We start from the raw sequence: 19,337 nt of genomic DNA on the forward strand, positions 1-19,337 counted from the left end.
GATATGTCTTTATTCATTGATGAAGTCTTTTTAATTTTATTATAGACACAGAGCATTTGTTTTTTGAGAGAGAGAGAGAGAGAGCATGCACACAGGTGAAGGGGAGGAGGGGCAGAGAGAGAGGGAGAGAGAATCTCAAGCAGGCTCCATGCCCAGTGAGGAGCCCAACTCTGGGCTTGATGTCACCACTCTGAGATCATGACTTGAGCTGAAATCAAGAGTCAAGACGCTTAACAGACTGAGCCACCCAGGAGCCCCACACAGAGAATACTTTTTATTTCATTTTCTGTTAGCCTCTTAAGAATGAGAGGGTAAGGTTCAGATCTGTGCTAATTTTGTGCCTCCCAACAGCACCTTCAAGAAAGCAGAATGGGCAATATATCCACTGCTTCCGCTTCCTACCCTAACCCCACCCCGGAGGATGGTACCTTTCAGAGGTAACACCTCTGCTACTTGTCTGCTGATGTAGCATTCACTGTTTTAATGAACTAAATAAAGATAATATATCTTTTAAAATATGTATTTATTGAAGTGCTGGGTGGCTCAGTCGGTTGAATGTCTGCCTTTAGCTCAGGTCATGATCCCAGGGTCCTAGGAATAAGCCCTGCATCAGGCTTCTTGCTTAGTGGGGAGTCCATTTCTCCCTCTGCCTCTGAGGCATTTCTTTTAATGTTCAGGGTATCCTATAAAATCAAACATTTTATATAGTTCTCTTTTTTGAAGCAGTAGATACTAAATGTCAGTCATTTTCTCTGTTCCCCTCAAAATTCTGTTGTAAGATTTTAAAATATTTTAAATGTATGTTTTTTAATTTCAAAGTATCACACACAAGAGTATACATGTGTCCAATTTTTGAAAATAGATAAGATGAACAGCTGTGTGCCACCATAGAGCTCGAGAAATAGAATATTACTAATGTCTTAGAATGTGTGCCCTTTTCCACTTTTGACAATAATTTAAAGAAAAGCCAGAATAGGGACGCCTGGGTGGCTCAGCAGTTGGGTGTCTGCCTTTGGGTGTGGTCCCAGGGTTCCAGGATCAAGTTCCACATTGGGCTCCCTGCAGGGAGCCTGCTTCTCTCTCTGCCTGTGTCTCTTATGAATAAATAAATTTAAAAATCTTAAAAAAAAATAAAGTAAATATGCCCAATTTACTAAATTTTGCTTTAAGGTGGCCAATTTAAAATATATATTTCAGTTATTCAGTTCTTTTTAAGGGAAGATACCATCTTAGGATTTAAACACCTTTGTAGGTTTTTTTTTTTTTAAAGAACAAGAAGACCTGAGAAAGAACATTATAGGATAACTATTGTTTGCTTTAATGAATTTGTTGAATCCAGAAAATCCTTAAACAGTTATTGAACAACTTCTAATCCAAGGTACCAAAGGTATTTAGAGACCAGAAAGATGTTTAAAACCTGGTCCTACCCTCAAGTCTAGTGAACAAAGACTTTCTGTATACGTAGCAAAATATTCAAATGTGTAGTTATCTTTCTTGAATTAAATGTCAATGACCATATTAATTTTCATATATGTGAACTTTTTGAGGATTACCATGATACACATAATGAAGATTTCTCTTACTGTTCTCTTTTGTTCCCCTTCATTCATTGATACATAGTACATTCATGTGGTCAAGTTTTTTGGTCTTTTTACAGATAATAATGAGGTTAACTGGATGAATAGACTAGTGACATATAGGAATTCTCTAGGGCATTTTTTTGATATATAAGCAAGTTACTTTACCAATTACTGTTATTATAACATCGCAATAATTGGGTTAATTGCTGTTTTCAGGTGATTTCTAGCTTGTCGCATGCCATAGGCAAACAAAAGGAAAGGATAGAGTTGATGAGAACATTCTTCCACTGGCGAATTGGCCATGTTAAATCCAGACAGGATGTAAGTATAAAAACAAAATGATAACTGATAGATATTAGACTTCTGAACTCAAAACAGTTGAGGATCACATTTTAGCGCTCTCATTAAAGTCAAAGGGAGATTTGTTTTCTAATAAATCAAAATGAATTTATAATTTAATATTGCTCTTATTTCAAGGGAATTTGATTTTGGTATAGTTTTGGGGGAAAAAACCCTCATATTTTATAGACTGATTTATATGGTTTCCTTCTTAATAAAGTTAGTAAGGATCATACCTGACTTACAGATACCCTCATCATGGAACCCCTTCAACAAATTTAATGTCAGATGTGGAGAAAGAATTTATAATCTTTAACATATATACTTCTTATTTGTTGCTATTTCAGAAATGCCTGAATATATCCTTTTCATAAAGAGGAAGTACTATATTGATATATTATACAATTGTGTAAATGTCTATTGTAGACTTGCCTCAGAGAACCAAAAAAGCCATATCTGTATAGCTTTTTAAAAATTATCTTTAGTTTGTTTATAATTTACACTTGAACATCTTATTTTAATTAAATCAGAGCTAAATCAGTGTAGCAGAGCAAATATGAACTAAGAAGAATAAATTACTGTATCAGAAGTGGAAAAGTGAGAATCCATGTATATCCAACAAGAATACAAAGTATGGAGACTCAAGAGTGTACAGAATGGATGTGTGTGTGTGTTTTATTTGATGCTCATGTGAGCCATGGAGTGAGCTCTGTGAGTTTACTTCTAAGAGATTAATACTTAAGGAAAAGGCTACTACTATCATGGAATAGGATTTCTCTTTGAAGGATACTTTCTAGTGCTTTCTTTCTTTTTTTTTTTTATTAATCCCAGTAGATTAATTTATGCTAACATATTGAAAAGAATTACTTAAATGAGCATGCCATATTTTGAAAGTTATTTACCAAGTGAAATAATGAGAATATATTATGTTTAAATATTAGTTGAAATAGTTGCAGCTGCCATCAGTTTTTTGAATAGCTTTTTAAATTTAAGAAAATTGAAATTGGAACTACTTTTTCCAAAGACTTTAAGTTCATTGATAAAAGAAGGCTGGCATAGGTTTCTATTTGGATCTATTTGGTGCTATATATGATGGCAAAGTATGTAAATTAAATTAGCCTTTCTTCTAGTGGTGGCCACCTGAAGCCACAGCCACCACCGTCTCTGCCTTGCAGCCATTCTCTGTTGTTCGCCTAGACCTGCCTTCAAGTAAAAGTTGCTATACATTCCTACCTCCAGTGGGCAAGTTACTAGTTTTCCTTCATTTGTTTTTGTTTTGTTTTTTTTTACTCCTAACTTGATTGGTGGCATATAGGATGATATAAGGATGAGAGCTTGGGTTCTGAAGTGAGACAAGGCTGGCTTTTCCATTTCTACTTGTGTGACCTGGGCAGGTTATTTAACCTCTCTAAGCCTGTCCTCCTGTCTGCAGATGAGAATAATGTGATTACACAGGATTAGATGATAACATATGTACACTGCTTAGCACAGTGTTACATTATGGTTTTTAACGTCACTGCCAATATATTTACCAGACCACTGTGTTTTTGAGGTTGCGTATTACTTTCATTTAGGTCTACGAAGGTAAACTGGCTGACCAGTACTTCCAGAGAACTTTACTGAAGAAAGTCTGGAAGGGCTGGCGATCCATAGTACAGAAGCAGTGGAAAGATGTGGTGGAAAGAGCTTGTCAGGCAAGAGCGGAAGAAGTTTGTGTCCAGCTTTCCAATGATTATGAAACCAGAGTTGCTGTGGTAAACTTTTTCTCATACTTTCACTTTCTTTTAATAAAAATTAAAAAGATAAAAACCCGTTAGTTTATGGTTCAGCAGAGTAACCCATTTCTCCAGTTCCATTTAATGCCCTACAGATTCAAACAAGACTTCCTGGCAAAGAACGCTAGTAAGTTGGACCCACAGACATAATTCTCTGAACTCCATACTTCTGTTGGATCTCTAGCATATCCATTTCCCTTGGAAATGTAAATCACCTATAGAATCCTATGTTTCTAAGAAAGCATGCTTTCCTTTGCTGCTTCATTTGGCTTTTATTGAGCTGTAAGTAAAGACCCAAAACAAAAATGTATATCCTTATGTTAATTTAAGTAAATTATGTTCTGATAAGGTTGATATAAAGCAGTTGCATATAAATTAAAATTATTTTCCCATTGACTTTTATTAATAAACATTGTTTCCAAGGGAAAATACTTGAGACCCAAAATGAAATAAAAACCATAGTGAAGAATGCAGTAGGTCTCTGGAAGTCAAATATTAAAAGAAAAACCTTTTTCCATTATAGAACTAAGTTCTTAACGCTAAAAATAAGATTTACTGTACAAATTTTTGCAATTCAAAATGACCTGCAAAAGAAATGCAGTCTCTTCTAATTTGGTCTATGGGAAAGAGTGTTGTGCTTGATGTCCCTCTGCACTTTGAATTCTATGGATAACAGTTTTTTAAAAAAGGAAGAAAAATTCTGTTAATAGTGCACTTAGGTATTTTTTTTCTGAAGAGATGAGATCGGTATTTTAATATTCTCTATGAAAGTTTTATGTTGGGATCCCTGGGTGGCACAGCGGTTTAGCGCCTGCCTTTGGCCCAGGGAGCGATCCCGGAGACCCGGGATCGAATCCCAAGTCGGGCTCCCGGTGCATGGAGCCTGCTTCTCCCTCTGCCTGTGTCTCTGCCTCTCTCTCTCTCTCTCTCTCTCTCTCTCTCTCTGTGTGACTATCATAATAAATAAAAATTTTTTAAAAAAGGTTTTATTTTAAGAAATGACATGTCTGTTTGTATAATTAAAACACATCAGCAACCTTTGGTGGGACTGGTATGAAATTCCCCTTGTTTGAACCTTGATTTTATGGTTAGGAATGAAAACGGTTTGTTGATGGAGACAGTAGAAATAAGATGCATCTTTTAAAATAAACTGAGATACAGAGCAGAAGAGGTAAAGTGTTTTTAGTATGTCACATAAAAATAACTTCACAGCTTGACAAGATGGCCACACCAGCAGCACCAGCAAATACTCCTGCCACCACTCCAGCTGCAGCCCTGGCCTCAGCTCCCACTCTGGCGCTGGTTCCAACTCCAATGCTGCCTCCAGCCTCATCTGTAGACCCCATGGCAAAGCTGCTAGGACCGTGACTCTGGTCTAGGCCCCACTCCTGCTCTCCCAGGCATCCTTGCCCCTTGCCTATCCCTTCCCCCTGCAGCTGTGTGGTCTGGCTGCACTTGGGCCATTTTGGCCTCCATCATGGACAGCCACCATGCAACGAGGGTGCTGCCCGTTATTAGGACCCTGCTGAGAACCGCTGACAAGCATTCAGTGGAAATCACTAACAGCTGCTTTTCAGTGCCTCACAAGGAGTCAAAAGATGAGGTATCTGTTGACATTAAATTCGCTGAGAGTATGTATGAATTAAACAAAGTCTCTCCAGAAGAGCTCATCCTGTGCTGGTACCCGACAGGCCATGACATTATAGAGTACCCTGTGCTGATCCAGGGGTACTACGGCAGGAAAGTCCCTGTCCCTATTCACCACACTGTGGACAGGAGCCTCCAGAACGGCCACATGAGCACCAAAGCCTACGTCAGCACTTTAATTGGTGTCCCTGGGAGTACCATGGGGGTGATGTTCACACCTTGACAGTGGAATATGCATATTATGACACTGAACACATTGGAGTTGACCTGATCCTGAAGACCTGTTTTAGCCCCAACCAAGTGTACAGACTGTCAATCAATTTGCAGCAGGTAGGACGGGCATCAGTTCACATCTAGGATGTCCTAAGCACAGCGTTGCAGTATACAGAGGATGTGCTGTTGGGAAAGGCATCCACTGACAATATCTCCTGCTGCTTGATGAGTCTGGTTAACCAAGTACACAAGATAATCCCCAGTGATGTTGAGACCATGCTCAATAGCTACTTGGCCAATCACATAGTCACAGATTGCCCTCACTGAGAAACTAAACTTGTGAATGGGCTCCAAGCAGCATGCCTGTTAGTCGGGGCCATCCTAGGACTCAGAATGGAGTGAAGTAGAATGCTTTCATTGTGTTTGGAGTCATTTTGAGTCAGTTAACTGCTTGTGACTCTAAATAAAAACACAGCCTGCCTTTTATTAAAAAAAATAATAACATCACAGAGTAAGTCTATTTTTTTAATAATTAACATCCTTCCTTGTGTCCCATATCTTTTTAAAAATTCTCCTTATTTAGTTATCTGGAGCTTTGGAAAATGCAAAAGCTGAGATCCAAAGAATGCAGCATGAAAAAGAGCATTTTGAAGATTCCATGAAGAAAGCCTTCATGAGGGGAGTTTGTGCATTAAATCTCGAAGCCATGACTATATTTCAAAACAGAGGTGATACAGGTTAGTATTTTATTTAAGGTTCTCTGCCTACTTTCAAAAAGGATTTAAGGAGATTTCAGTGATTATTATGGTCTGTGGTACTAATTTTCTGCAGTGACTGTGTCTTATCCGGGTACAGTTCTTACTTGATGGTGTCATCTCCAATTCAATTCTGCCATGAAAAGTCACTCCATTTTGGTTACTTATGGTATCTTAGATTTGATCAAGTAAACTCTCAAGTGTTTAGGCTCAATGTTAAAATGATGTTTTGAATGTAAAACAATTTAAAGCTCTTTCAACTAATAATTTCAATGCCTTCAAGTACAAATTAATTAATTAATTAATTTGCCAAGTGCCTTGGGCTATTTTGTTTATTAAAGATTTATCTAGTCATGGCTTCCCATTTTAAAAATTGCTTGTCTCCAATGTAAGAGAGGCCTCAACTAAAATTAATTTATTTTAAGAAGAGAAGTCCATGTATTAGCTGGGATCTGTGTGGTTTATGTGGGTGTTTGTTCAGCAGGGCTTAGATTATTAGCACGTGGCTAGAATCTTTGCCAGTAATGTGCACCAAGGCCTATTTTCCTTATTGGGTTTTAGTTTTCTTCTCTGAACAAAGAAGACAATGTAAATCTTTCTTACCTGCTTCACAGAGGGTTCTTGTGGAAATGCAGTGAAATATAATCGGAAACTCTTTAAAAGACAAAAAAATACTTTGATATGTAAGATGATAGTAATGATATTAAGTCAGCCAATTTTATGTAAATACATGATCATTTTTTACAGTATATCCTCATAATTAAATCGTATTTGAGACTCACAGTTATCAATGAGTCGGTTTCATTTTGTAACACCATTAACATTCCAATCCAGTGAATAACTTCTGTGGTTGTTGTACCTTCATTTTAAAACATCTTCAAACGTTATTATTTAAATTGTATGTGTTGTGGATGGTAGCCGTTAAGGCAAGGAACTTTTGTCTGAAGCAACCATGGTGTGTGGTCCACATGCAGGTTAGAAACTTAGAATCCTAGAATCTCAGAGCAGACTAGTTTATCCTGCTAATACCCAAAGAAGTGCTTGATTTCTCCAATCAATGGTCTTTTAATTGTCAACACTGCTTTATATTGAATTAGTCCCTCTCATCAAAGGATTTCAAAGGATCTATGCGTTATAGTCCCTCATTAAACTTTGTTAATGAGGTACTGTTACTCTGTTTTATGTAAAGGTAGCCTGAGAGAAGGACTTACACAGAAGCCCAAATTTCCAATGGGAAGAGACCATTTGAATGTAGGGCTGTATAACACCCTCTGTTCAGACATTCTGAAACGTTTCAGTGACTGAATCTCCAAACCCTCACCCTGGTGTCAGGTGCCACATAGGTGTAGTCTTAAGTGGGAATTTTAACCAAATTCTAAAACTGGGGGTTTTAGAATTCAAATCTAAATTCTTCAAATCTAAAATTTGAAGAAACCCTTTGCTCCAACATCTGGAAGCCGATGTTACTCACTCTGATCTAAGGGTAAGGTTCAGTTATGAGAGAAGGTTACTATATAGTGTGTCACTGAAGTCAGTTAAGTATGCAAATATACCTTACTTTGTGCTTTATATTTTACAGTGTTAAAGGTAAAAATTTTAGGGTTACATACTGATTTATTATGGTTTGCTGAAAAATCAAGTTTAAAATACATTGATTTTGTTTGAATAGGAGCATTAGATGGAAATGAGAGGGTATAGTGATAGCAGAAAAGAATTCTACAGATCTAAATACCAGACCATTGATCAGGACAGTTGTATGAAATGATGTAAAAGAACATAAATCCTTAGACTTAATGTGACCAAATTATTATAATGACTTTTTTGGTAATACAGTTTACTCAGCTGACATCCTAGCTGAATAGATACTTATTTTTATTTTTTACATACAAGCAGTTCTTCATTAGTGTTCACATGTTGAAGGAAATGGTCTGAAGTTTCTAATAGTTAATGCGGACGTTAATCAGTTAATAATGACAAACTATATTAGCTAAACATTGTATGCAGTACGTGATAAGTTTCTACATTTTCTTTAGAACCAAATTTTAGCTATTATGTAGTTTCATTGTTGGGGGACATAAGACTAACCTTAGCTTGGAAGAATTTTGATGAATTTGTAATTTGTAGGGATAGACTTCACAAATAATAAAAAGGAAGAGTATGGCCCTGGCATTCAAGGAAAAGAACATTCTGCTCATTTGGATCCTCTGGCCCCTCCGATGCCCTCAGTGGTTGCACAGCCACCATCCCCACCGCCAGCAGCCATGGGAGCAGCCAGCGCTGCTGCTTTTCCCTCTGCTGCTTCCATCTCTTCTGCTGGGCCTGCTTCCGCTTCCTCTACTCACCCTCCCGTTTCTGCAGCTCTTGGCGCTGGACCTACAGCTACTGCTGCACCAGAAGAAATGGTTAGTACAGTTAATACAGGTGCCCTCGTGGGGAAAGGGGCTCAAACCTTGCTTGTATATTGGGTATTTTTTAACTTAGAATATATTTTCTCATGGAGGAAAAGTCTTAATGATATTTAGACCAAGCTACAGAAAATATTTAATATGTGAAGTGGCTAAAACAATTTAAAATGAAAATAATATTTGAAAGTTCAAATATAGTAGTGATAATTAAACAGAAATAACTTTCTCATTTCCCATTTTCAAGAACTATTCAGGAAAAATAAATTTGAGAAAGAGTTGATGATGGACTTTTTTATTAAGGGAACCCTAGTGGGTATTTTCAAGGGCTTAGAAGATTAATGGCTCTTTTGTACATTTTGTATTCAATTACAACTTTCCCTTTTCCTGGATGCAGATCTATCATTAACACAACTCTGTAATTACTCCATCTTGATTTGGTTAGGTTTTCATTTGGAAAAACATTAGAATAAAGATGGGAGTAGTTTTTCCTAGTCACTGAGCTACTTTCAAGAGAAGTACGTAGAGCTAGAAGATTGAATGGGGACGGAGTATCTGTGTGAGAACTTGCCTGAAGGGGAATTCATCAAGCTAATTTAGAAGAGTTATAGACAAAGCATGTCAGGGTTCTGACTCCTGGGCTTCTTGTTAATCCTATATTCTTCAAACCATGGTTCTCAAGCAAAGGGAGTAAGGATTCAGTCCAAACTTACCTACCGGGCTCACTTCTGCAGGGCTGTTTTTTAACAACACTGTAACCTTCCCTGCTCTGGCTTGGCTTAGGCACAAAGGCACGTGTAGTTTCATAAAGCTCCTGAGAGGATTGGGATTTGCTTGTGTCCCTCTCCTCCCCAACCCCAACCACTGAGAGGACAGAGGATGGCGGAATGGGTTCTGTGTCTTACGGTTTCCCTGGCTGACCGTCACCAGGTGCCACTGCCCCGGGCCACTCTCTGCAGCGAAAGAAGGCACTGAGTCAGCCAGACAACTGGTCATCCTGGGTGTTCCAGCTCACGTGAATATCTGCCTTTTGAAAGCTACTAACTTCAGGGAGAAATATGTTGAGATCTACTATTTATCATTTTTGCTCTTGATTCAAAGAGGTTAAAAGAATAAAGCTGTTAAGGGAAATTTGAGTATGTGAAGGAGTTTTGACTTTGAAATAAGACACTAAAATTCAACTCCGCATATGTTCAACTGTGTTAATTTTTCATGATTACACATTTTCAAGTGTGATCCTATACAGATGATCTCATTTAAGTAAACACAGTGAGTGTTTGTTTAAATTTCTGGTTTGTCTTTTGTTGCATATTCAGATAAAATACATAGACCTAGATCTTTCAGAATTCCCTTCAAATACGACTACACCATTTGTACATCTGTACATTTATATATAAACCTGACCATGCACAGAAGAACAGAATGCATGAATATGCTTAACACCTACTTGTTCTTTTTTTGTGTGTTTTTTTTTTTTTAAGATTTCATCCATTCATTCATGAGATACACAGAGAGGGAGAGAGAGGCAGAGATACAGGCAGAGGGAGAAGCAGGCTCCGTGCAGGGAGCCCGATGTGGAACCCAATCCCAGGTCTCCAGGATCACGCCCTGGGCCGAAGGCAGGTGCTAAACTGCTGAGCCACCCAGGGATCCCCTCTACTTGTTATTTCTTGAAACAATTGATCATCTGAGATAATTTTGAAGTCTTTGAAACCTGAAAAATACAATATTGTATAGAGAGTCCTTCAGCCTTCCTTCTTCATTAATAGATACACATTCAATTTTTGTTCCATAAATACAGCCTTTACAGTTAGGGGGAGAAGAAAATCAGAAGTAAATCACTCTGTCAGTGTAATGCTTCTACGGTGTTCTTCCTTCCGTATATAATTACAGAACTCAGATTCCGATTCACCTCAAATGTGTCTTGTTTCCTACTTTTGTTATTATGGTTCTTTTTAAAAACAAGTACATTAGTTGGATAAGTTACCTAATGTGAAACCATGAGTGTTGGAAGTGGGAAAGGAGAGATCTATGAGCTAGGCCTGCTTATCTTTCTTATCATTTTAATCACAGAGTCTTCCTATGAATGTTCAAAAAACTTTTTCCAGACTTAGTAGGAGGTGTGTACAGAGAATAAACCACAGAGCCTGGGAAACAACTGGAGAAAGGAGTATAAGATAATCCTAGTAATCCTAGTAAAATAACCCCTTCACCTGTAAAATTCTTTCCTTTCTGCAGATACCCTCACTCTTAAATAAAATACCAGAATTTCATGGTAGGAAAGCACTCTTCAAAGAAAACATCAGGCAGTTATACAAGCAAATACATTGCAGTTCACAAGGTTGGACAGTAGGTGACACTTTATTCTTTTGACACTTCAACAATTGAGAGTTGGATTTTTAAGCTCTTCAGTAAAGATTCCCTCTTAACTTTCCTGTTCATCTGAATGGAAAGTGAGAGGGTATCATTAGGCACCTAGGACAGCTTTCCTCATTTTATAAATGGAAACTGAGGTTTAGAGAGAGGGAGTGAGTAACTTGCCTGTGGATATAAGAAGTAATAGAACTGGTATTCAGACTTTTGACCGTTTGGTCACAGTGCCCTGTTTCTTAACCAATAATCAGGTTTTGTCTCTGTCAAATATTAAGATACAAATACTGAGTTTTAAAAATATGTCATTTCCCTTTTCTTTCTGAATCCTTTTGATTTTGTTGTTTTTATTGATAGGGTATAAAAAGCTAGAATTTCCGTTTTTATAGCATTTTTTCGAAGTCAATTAAGCTGATAAATTTAATGAGATTCAACATGACTGGGACCAGTAAGTGGTCATTTAGTCAAAAAGTCAGTTAAAAAGTCAGGTAAAGCAGGAAATTTTTAAAAATTATATATATCTTACACATTATTTTATGCTCAAACAAAAGTGTGTATTAATTTGCTACTTTTTAATGTGGAGCCAAATTGAGTATGGGTTTACAGGTTGTAATTAAGCCTTCTCTTATATAAGCTACACTCAGTGGATTATTTTTCTGTAATTTCCCATTTCAGTCTTTGTCAAGTAAAGCAAGAATCTAACAAAACTTGCAATGCAATCTGATGATAGAATATACCATTTGAAAACCAAAAGAGGACTTGATAAACATGCAAGTCAATTTAAGACAACTCTTTAATTCAGAGAAATATATAAAGGTTTCTTTTTAAAGTCTTTTTTTTTTCTTTACTGGAGTATGTATTTTCATCTTACTGAAGGCATTTTATTTTATTTAAAAAATATTTTATTTATTTGAGACAGAATGAGAGAGAAAGAGAGCTGAGAGGGGGAGGAGGGGCAGAGGTAGAGGGAGAAGTAGACTCCCCACTGAGTGGAGAGCCCCATGTGGAGCTGCGTCCCAGAACCTTGGGATCTTGCCCCGAGCCAAAGACAGAGGCTTAACTGACCACCCAGGCGCCCCTTACTGAAGGCATTTTATTTTATTTTTTTTAAAGATTTTATTTATTTATGATAGTCACAGAGAGAGAGAGAGAGAGAGGCAGAGACACAGGCAGAGGGAGAAGCAGGTTCCATGCAGGGAGCCCAACGTGGGATTCGATCCCGGGTCTCCAAGATGGCGCCCTGGGCCAAAGGCAGGCGCCAAACCACTGCACCACCCAGGGATCCCTTGAAGGCATTTTAAAGCAGTTCTCAACTGGCTGAGTGAAGGTTTCAGCCATGAGCATTTTCCCAGCTACTCTAAATTTTCTTATTCCACACATCTCCTAGTCAAAACTTACTTAGTTTTTCTTTCACTCTTTCATCCTCCAAGTAAGAACAGCTGTTATGGTTGGGAGTGTTTATACCCCTCAAATGTGACTGGGCAGAAATAAGGTTACCAGCTCAATTGTACTTCAGTTTTTAATTTTTCATAAAAATACTCTTACCAGCAATTAATTTTATATTTTACATTTTAAAATGTTTTTTAAGGCTCTTCTGCAGTTTATAAAATCTTTTTTTATACTTTATATTTAATAAGAAATAGAATAAAGTTTCCCAAAGGTCAGAAGCATGAATTCAGTCTACAAATATATATTTGTAAATATCTTAGGATCTGCATTTTGGTTCCTTAAATTCATAAGATCCATAAAAATGTAGTTTAAATAGCCAAATAATTTCTACAAGTATTATAGTGAGAAACAGTCCTCCAAATCCCTTTCCTTAAATTCTATTAGCTGTTTTTTCTATTTACCTTTTTTCCCTAAATATGCTCATATCATTATATCCACATGCATCAATTTCAGACATTATCTGTTTCCTGTTATGGATGAAAGAATTTGGCCTTTTGATACCACCTGATTCCTTCCCCTCCCCCATCCACTGTGTGTGTGTGTGTGTGTGTGTGTGTGTGTGTGTGTGAGAGCTCACGGGCAGGAGGAGAGGGAGAGAGATAATCTTAAGCAGGCCCACGCTCAGCACAAAACCCTACATGGCAATCCATCTCGTGACCCTGAGATCATGACCAGGGCCAAAATCAAGAGTCAGACATTTAACCGATTGAGCCACCCAGGTGCTCCTGCACTTTACATATTTAGATACAGATATTCCATATTTGCATTAAGTTAAATTTATGATATGTAAATATAGCTAAGCTACAAATGTATACTATGCCTACATTTCCTTTCTGGTACAACTTTTTTTTTTTTCTTGGAATTGATTCCTTTATTTTTGTCTCTTCTTGATTTTCTGTGCAACTATAATTAAGTCTCAAATCCAAACTCTAAGGATTTACAAAACCTCACTGAGCGCTGTTTTCCTAGAGTCCTCCCAACACATCAATATTCTATCATTTTAATTTTCCCAGAGACATTTCTTATGGAACCCATTATCATCATCCTTCAGTATATAGCTGATGACTATCTGTAGCTAGATGCAGATATGTAAAGAACTCAATGATACCTCAGATGGACAGAGATCACTATTTCATAATGCTTTTGGAAAAATTATGGTTAGAGGGAAAATTAGATTCATAATTCACACTGAAATTTAAATGTTTTAATAAATTAAACCCAAATAAATAAACGTTAGAAGAGTATAATTATCCCAGCTGTCCAAAGCAGGCTGGTTGATTCAATTATGGAAGAAATTAATGACAAAATTAACGATAATTTTTTAAATTTATGTGCATGAAAAATAAATAAAACGAAATAGGAAAAATACTATGAGATGAGTATCTGTATCAGGAGCCCTTAAACATTCATTAGGAGCCATTGAACATTTTTGAGAGTAATACCCATTCCTGGCAAGTAATTAAAGAACATGGATAGTTGACAAAATGAACTGTAAGTATGAAACATTAATAAGAAACCACAAATTAAATCAAATATATATGTTATTCCTGATAGAAACTTTCTGGAATATTATCCAGCAGTAACAAAAGCTGTAAAAGCTGACATTACCTTTTGATACGGTCATCTCATTTTTGCGAAATATTCTACAGAAATAGCTCTCAAAAGAAAAGGAATCTTCATTTACAAAAATTCGTTTCCTATAATAGGAAAAGAACTGAGTTAGATAAACTGTACTTTGTTGGTATTAAAACCTCTCATTAAAAATTATAGCAGGTCTCTGTATTCATGAGAAAATATATTAATGGGCAGCCCGGGTGCCTCAGCGGCTGCCTTCAACCTGAGGTGTGATCCTGGAGACCTGGGATCAAGTCCCACGCCGGGCTCCCTGCATGGAGCCTGCTTCTCCCTCTGCCTGCGTCTCTGCCTCTCTCTCTGTGTCTCTCATGAATAAATAAAATCTTAAAAAAAAAAAAATTTAACAAAGCAATAGGAAAAAAGAGCACACAAGCATATGTCTAATGAAAAGCATGTGTATAATATTAATTATACATAAGGATCAAAAGTGTTCATAAAACAGAATAATGGTTGCCAAGGTTAGGGGCAGTTGAGGAAGGGAAGTGGATATGATTCTAAAGGGTCACAAGAGGGGGACCTTTGTGGTGCTAGAATAGTTCTGTGTCTTGATTACAGTGATAGTTACAGGAATGTAGATGTGTTCAAATGACATAGATCTGTTAGCCAAGGCATTGTACACATGATGGCTTTGACATCATAATTCTGTACTTAGATAAGATGTAATCATGGCAGGAAACCAGGTGAGGAATACAAAGGACCTCTCTGTATTATCTTTGCAACTTACTATGAATCTGTATTTATTTCAAAATAAAGAGTTTTTTAAAAGTTTATAAAATGGTGGGTACACCCAAGATTAAGGGGGTGTTTTGGGGTGCTTGGTTTTATGTTTGGCTTTTTGTCTCATTTATTTTTTTCCGTGTTAAAGTTGATTAAATATACAATTAATTTTTATTTTTAAAGATATTATTTATTTATTCATGAGAGAGAGAGAGAGACAGAGGGAAAAGCAGGCGCCCCACAGGGACGAGTCCCGATTCAGGACTTGATCCCGGGACCCCGGGGTCACGCCCTGGGCCAAAGGCAGATGCCCAACCACTGAGCCACCCAGGTGTCCCTACAATTAGTTTTTAATGCCTGTATATTTTCCTCATAAGTTACAGAAGCAACAGTACTATATGTTTTGCCATGGATTTTCTACCAGCTGGTTATTTCTTTGGTTTTTTAGTATGTGCCCAGAGTTGTGACATCTGCACAACAGAAAGCTGGAAGAACAATTACAGCCCGGATCACAGGGAGATGTGATTTTGCCTCAAAAAACAGAATTAGCAGCGGCTTAGCTATAATGGGAGTTTCTCCTCCCATGAGCTCAGTTGTTGTGGAGAAACATCATCCAGTCACAGTGGTGAGTACATATTTGATGACGTTTGTCAAAAAATCTTTTTCCTCAGAGTTCATAGACTAATAAACAAATTACATGTTGAGGAGAAGATGAAAATTTATGATGATTCTTAGTCTGCCTTTTACTATGATCATCTTTATAAAACTTCTGCTTTGCCAAACCTGCTCTAAATCTACCTTTGCTCTTTTAGGAAATTGATTTCAGAAACATTTCTTCTCAACAGTGTAAAAATTATCAACCCAAAAAGTAATCCACTATGTTGGTGACCAAAACAAACCTATACATGATTTCTCGTTAATTTAAAGAGACAAAAACTGTTTACTCATTATCTGCTACTTATGCAGCAGGTATTTAATTACAAGAAATACTTCCCTATAGTTTTATAGTCTTTAATTTTTGCTCTTTTTAAGTCTTCTTCCCCTTTTTTCAGTACAACTGTCAGCATATTTGTAGTTTGGGAAAAAAGAAATTCAGGTTGTAATTAATTCACGTGAAATAAGAGAAAATGCCTGGAATTTAAGCAAAAATAAAAAAGCCTGAGTTAGTGCCTCAGTTTTGCTATTTACTGCCTTTGTGATTATATACAAATCAAGTAAAAGATTTGAGCTTCCATTTCCTCTTGCGTAAAATGGGAATGTTAAGAGTACTTCGCTCCTACAGTTATTTTCTGGATTCAGGATTAAATGAGATAATGTAAAAATTGAATGAGATATAGATTTTTTTAAAAGGTATTTTATAAATTGTAACATCATAAGCATATTGAACTTGAAAATTACTAGAGTAAGGTACATGGGATACTGCTGTATTATTTCTTAACAATGCATATGAATCAACAATTTTCTCAAAAAGTTTTTTTTTTGAAAGTTATAAGATCACATCCTTAAAGAGAAACAAGAATTGATTTTAAAAGAGAATGCTCCGTACATAAATTTTCAATGTTAGACAACATTCCTGTCTACTTACTGTGTCAAAATATTAGCAAAAATATATGTGAAATGATTTTGCATCCTTTTCTTTCTGGGCACTAGATGGTTGCTAGATGATTAAGAGAAGCTGGAGAGATTGTTTAAACTTAGCCTCAGGTAAAGAATGGCCATAGGAAAGGAAAGTGGAAGACGGACACAGAGGCACCAAGTCCAGATGGATATGGAGGGTGGAGGAGTATCAGCCTTCAGAGGTTGCAGAGACTCTGAAGTCCTTAGGTGACTTCTCGACATATGTTTGAATATGTGAGATTAGTTATCAGAAATAAGAAATGAACTAATTTCTATTTTTGCCAGCACATATGTGTATAGAGAAGGGACTATCCATTTATAAGATAATGAAGGCATAAAGAGACCATACATATATGCTTACTTTTAATTTAGGCAGCCTTTTGTTTTTGTACTAATGATAGGAATTTGTATTCTACGAGGAAAAAAAACCAAAGAAATAAAAGACAACTCCTCTGAGGCTTCCCTCCCCAGCTGCCCTTTGCTGATTGTCTATAACACTTCTCCAGCAACTGGTTGTGAACAAGACAGCCGTCAGCTGCTTCCGTTATTCCCTAAGTGGGACTATATGACAGACAGCTAGAGCAGTCCTCTGTACTCTCCCTCTATCCCCAGAATTGGGAGCTGTAACTACTGGAAACAGCTGTTCCTAACAAACCATGGATTTCTGACACATTAGCCCCATCTGCTGGATAATTGCTTGTTCCCTGTGCTCCCTCATTCTAGGTCATATTTTTGTAGATCATGAAAGCAGTGGTAGGGTGAATCTGTTTCTCCATTTCCTGTAGCCCAGGTCCCCAAGGAGAAATCGCTCTCTGAACAGGGTCGGATTAGGTGGTTGGCAACTAGTTTCTTACTAGTTGGAAGATCTCCCCACCTGTAATGCTTATCCAGTTACTTACGTACAGTGAAACAGTTCTGTAAAATACCTTACAGTCAGGAAATTATTTTTCTGTTTCTTTAAGGAGGAACTCTTAAAGCAGAATGTCACAAACAGCTTTAAGAGTTTTCATTCATTATTTTTTTAAGAAAAGGTTTTTTTAAAATACATAGTGAATGTTGTGGTCAGATATATATCATTTTACTTCAAGTACTTTAAAGAGGACTCCTCTAAGTGGAAGACTCTACAAGGAATGTGCCTGCACCACTCAGTGCCGTGGCCTGCCGACTGGATAATGAGTTCCACTGCTGCCTACTGGAAGTTGTAGCCCCAGAGTATAGGGAATCCTTGTACTGGTACATCTCATGCGTGTGTATGCATGTAATGTGTACTTAGAAAATCTGTACTTGCACGTATTACATGTGTAGGTGAAACACATGTGTAGGTTGTACCCTGACTGAGTCTTCGATGCTCACGTCCCAGATGTTCCCCAGAGCTCTGACGTGGCATGGGTATCCTCCTCTCAGTGTGTGTCCCTAGCATCCAGTTATTTGTATAGAAAGTTGTAATCCATGCTGAGGAGCACCAGGCTGCTGGAAATACCTTCGCTTGTATGATCATAAAAGGTTTAGTCAGCTCCCAGGTGAGCCAGGCTGAGGTAGGAGACATGTGCTCTTTTCTGAAGCAAGGACCAGGCAGGATTCCTCAGAGCTTCCCCCTTGTTCCCTGAGGTTGAACCCCGTGTGTTCACAGATACAGGGAGGAGAAAACTGACCAGAATGGAGGGAGGGCTTGGGGCTGACCCTTCTTCCAGACACCATAAAGTCCCTTTCTGTACTTGGCCTCTGTGGACATTTCAGGATTCCCCTGGAATCCTCTCTGTGGAGTGACTCCCACGGCTCCTTATGTGACCCTCTGCAAGGTAGGTCTATACTGAGTATTGAGCATGAGTCTAACTTACGGATTAAGGACCACAGCTTAATTGTTCTCATGGCTGCCTCCCTAGCTTACTGCCTCTGTCTACTGGATGCTTAACAAATGTTTGTTTGGTTAAATTATATATAATGAAATGGCACTTAATGTGTGTAATCTTACGGGATTGTTAAAGTAGACTTTTAACTTTTTCAGCAAACCATTCCTCAAGCTGCTGCAGCAAAATATCCCCGGACGATTCATCCTGAAAGTAGTACCTCAGCTTCTCGGTCCCTCGGAACCAGGTCAACTCACACCCAGTCTCTCACAAGCATTCACTCCATAAAAGTGGTTGACTAAAATGAATATGCACATTGAGATCTTTTAATTCTTCTGGTTTTACCAAGGATTTGAAGTCTCTAGCTTTTAAAATTTCATATTCTTAGAACACCATGGATACATCATGTTCATCTTTTCAAAATTACAAGAGACTCTTTCAAGTCATACCATCCTTTGTAACTATATGTAGGCTTATTTTAATGTTATTTTTTAATTTAAGCAATTAAGTAAAACTTTTTTAAAAAGCGACTTAATTTGTTTAATAAGTTCAGCCTGTCCCTGATTATACCATAAAAGTGTATAAATCCTGTTTTCTCAATGTTATTTCCAAAAGGCTAAATCATTTCCAGTGTTATTAAATAAATTTTGAGAACTTTATTAAAAAAATTATTTTAAACAGATTTAATTAAGGTATTTTTATTTTAAAAATAAAGAGTAATAATGATACTGTATCACAAAGTCTTTGTGATTATTATTAATATATTAATATTAGTTTTCATTTTCCTAAGACTGTTAAAATTAAAAATGAGAATTGGTGAGACCTATGAATAATGTTAATGTTAAATGGGGGTGGGTATAGCACTGGGCAACTCGGCAAACCTTCTGGGCCTGGCAGAGACTTTTCAGAGGCTGGCCAATAGGAGGAAGCCAGCTGGGTAAAAGTGACTGAGGAAAGCAGGACCAGGCTTCTCATGGTTTTATTGCTAGCT

The 19,337-nt window shown here is 37.3% G+C and overlaps 1 protein-coding gene and 1 pseudogene across 10 annotated transcripts in view; both read left to right on the forward strand.

Moving 5' to 3' along the window:
• The window catches only part of POC5 (POC5 centriolar protein), a 37,137-nt gene extending 18,051 nt beyond the window's left edge, over positions 1–19,086 (forward strand). For 7 of the 10 annotated variants that reach the window (XM_077867873.1, XM_077867883.1, XM_077867872.1 and 4 more), the window contains 6 exons: positions 1,797–1,901; positions 3,494–3,673; positions 6,138–6,291; positions 8,434–8,711; positions 15,331–15,507; positions 18,505–19,086. In XM_077867873.1, the coding sequence (XP_077723999.1) occupies positions 1,797–1,901; positions 3,494–3,673; positions 6,138–6,291; positions 8,434–8,711; positions 15,331–15,507; positions 18,505–18,648 (1,038 nt within the window). In that variant the 3' untranslated portion in view covers positions 18,649–19,086. Of the gene's footprint in view, positions 1–1,796; positions 1,902–3,493; positions 3,674–6,137; positions 6,292–8,433; positions 8,712–9,641; positions 10,139–15,330; positions 15,508–16,532; positions 17,556–17,587; positions 17,733–18,504 lie in introns of those variants that run through there. The other 3 variants (XM_077867879.1, XM_077867886.1, XM_077867887.1) reach the window with 3 other exon arrangements.
• LOC144295574 (eukaryotic translation initiation factor 3 subunit F pseudogene) lies at positions 3,680–6,121 on the forward strand (annotated as a pseudogene).
• Positions 19,087–19,337: the final 251 nt, after the last annotated feature.

Source organism: Canis aureus, chromosome 2, assembly GCF_053574225.1.
Source record: "Canis aureus isolate CA01 chromosome 2, VMU_Caureus_v.1.0, whole genome shotgun sequence".
Classification (NCBI taxonomy): Eukaryota; Metazoa; Chordata; class Mammalia; order Carnivora; family Canidae; genus Canis; species Canis aureus.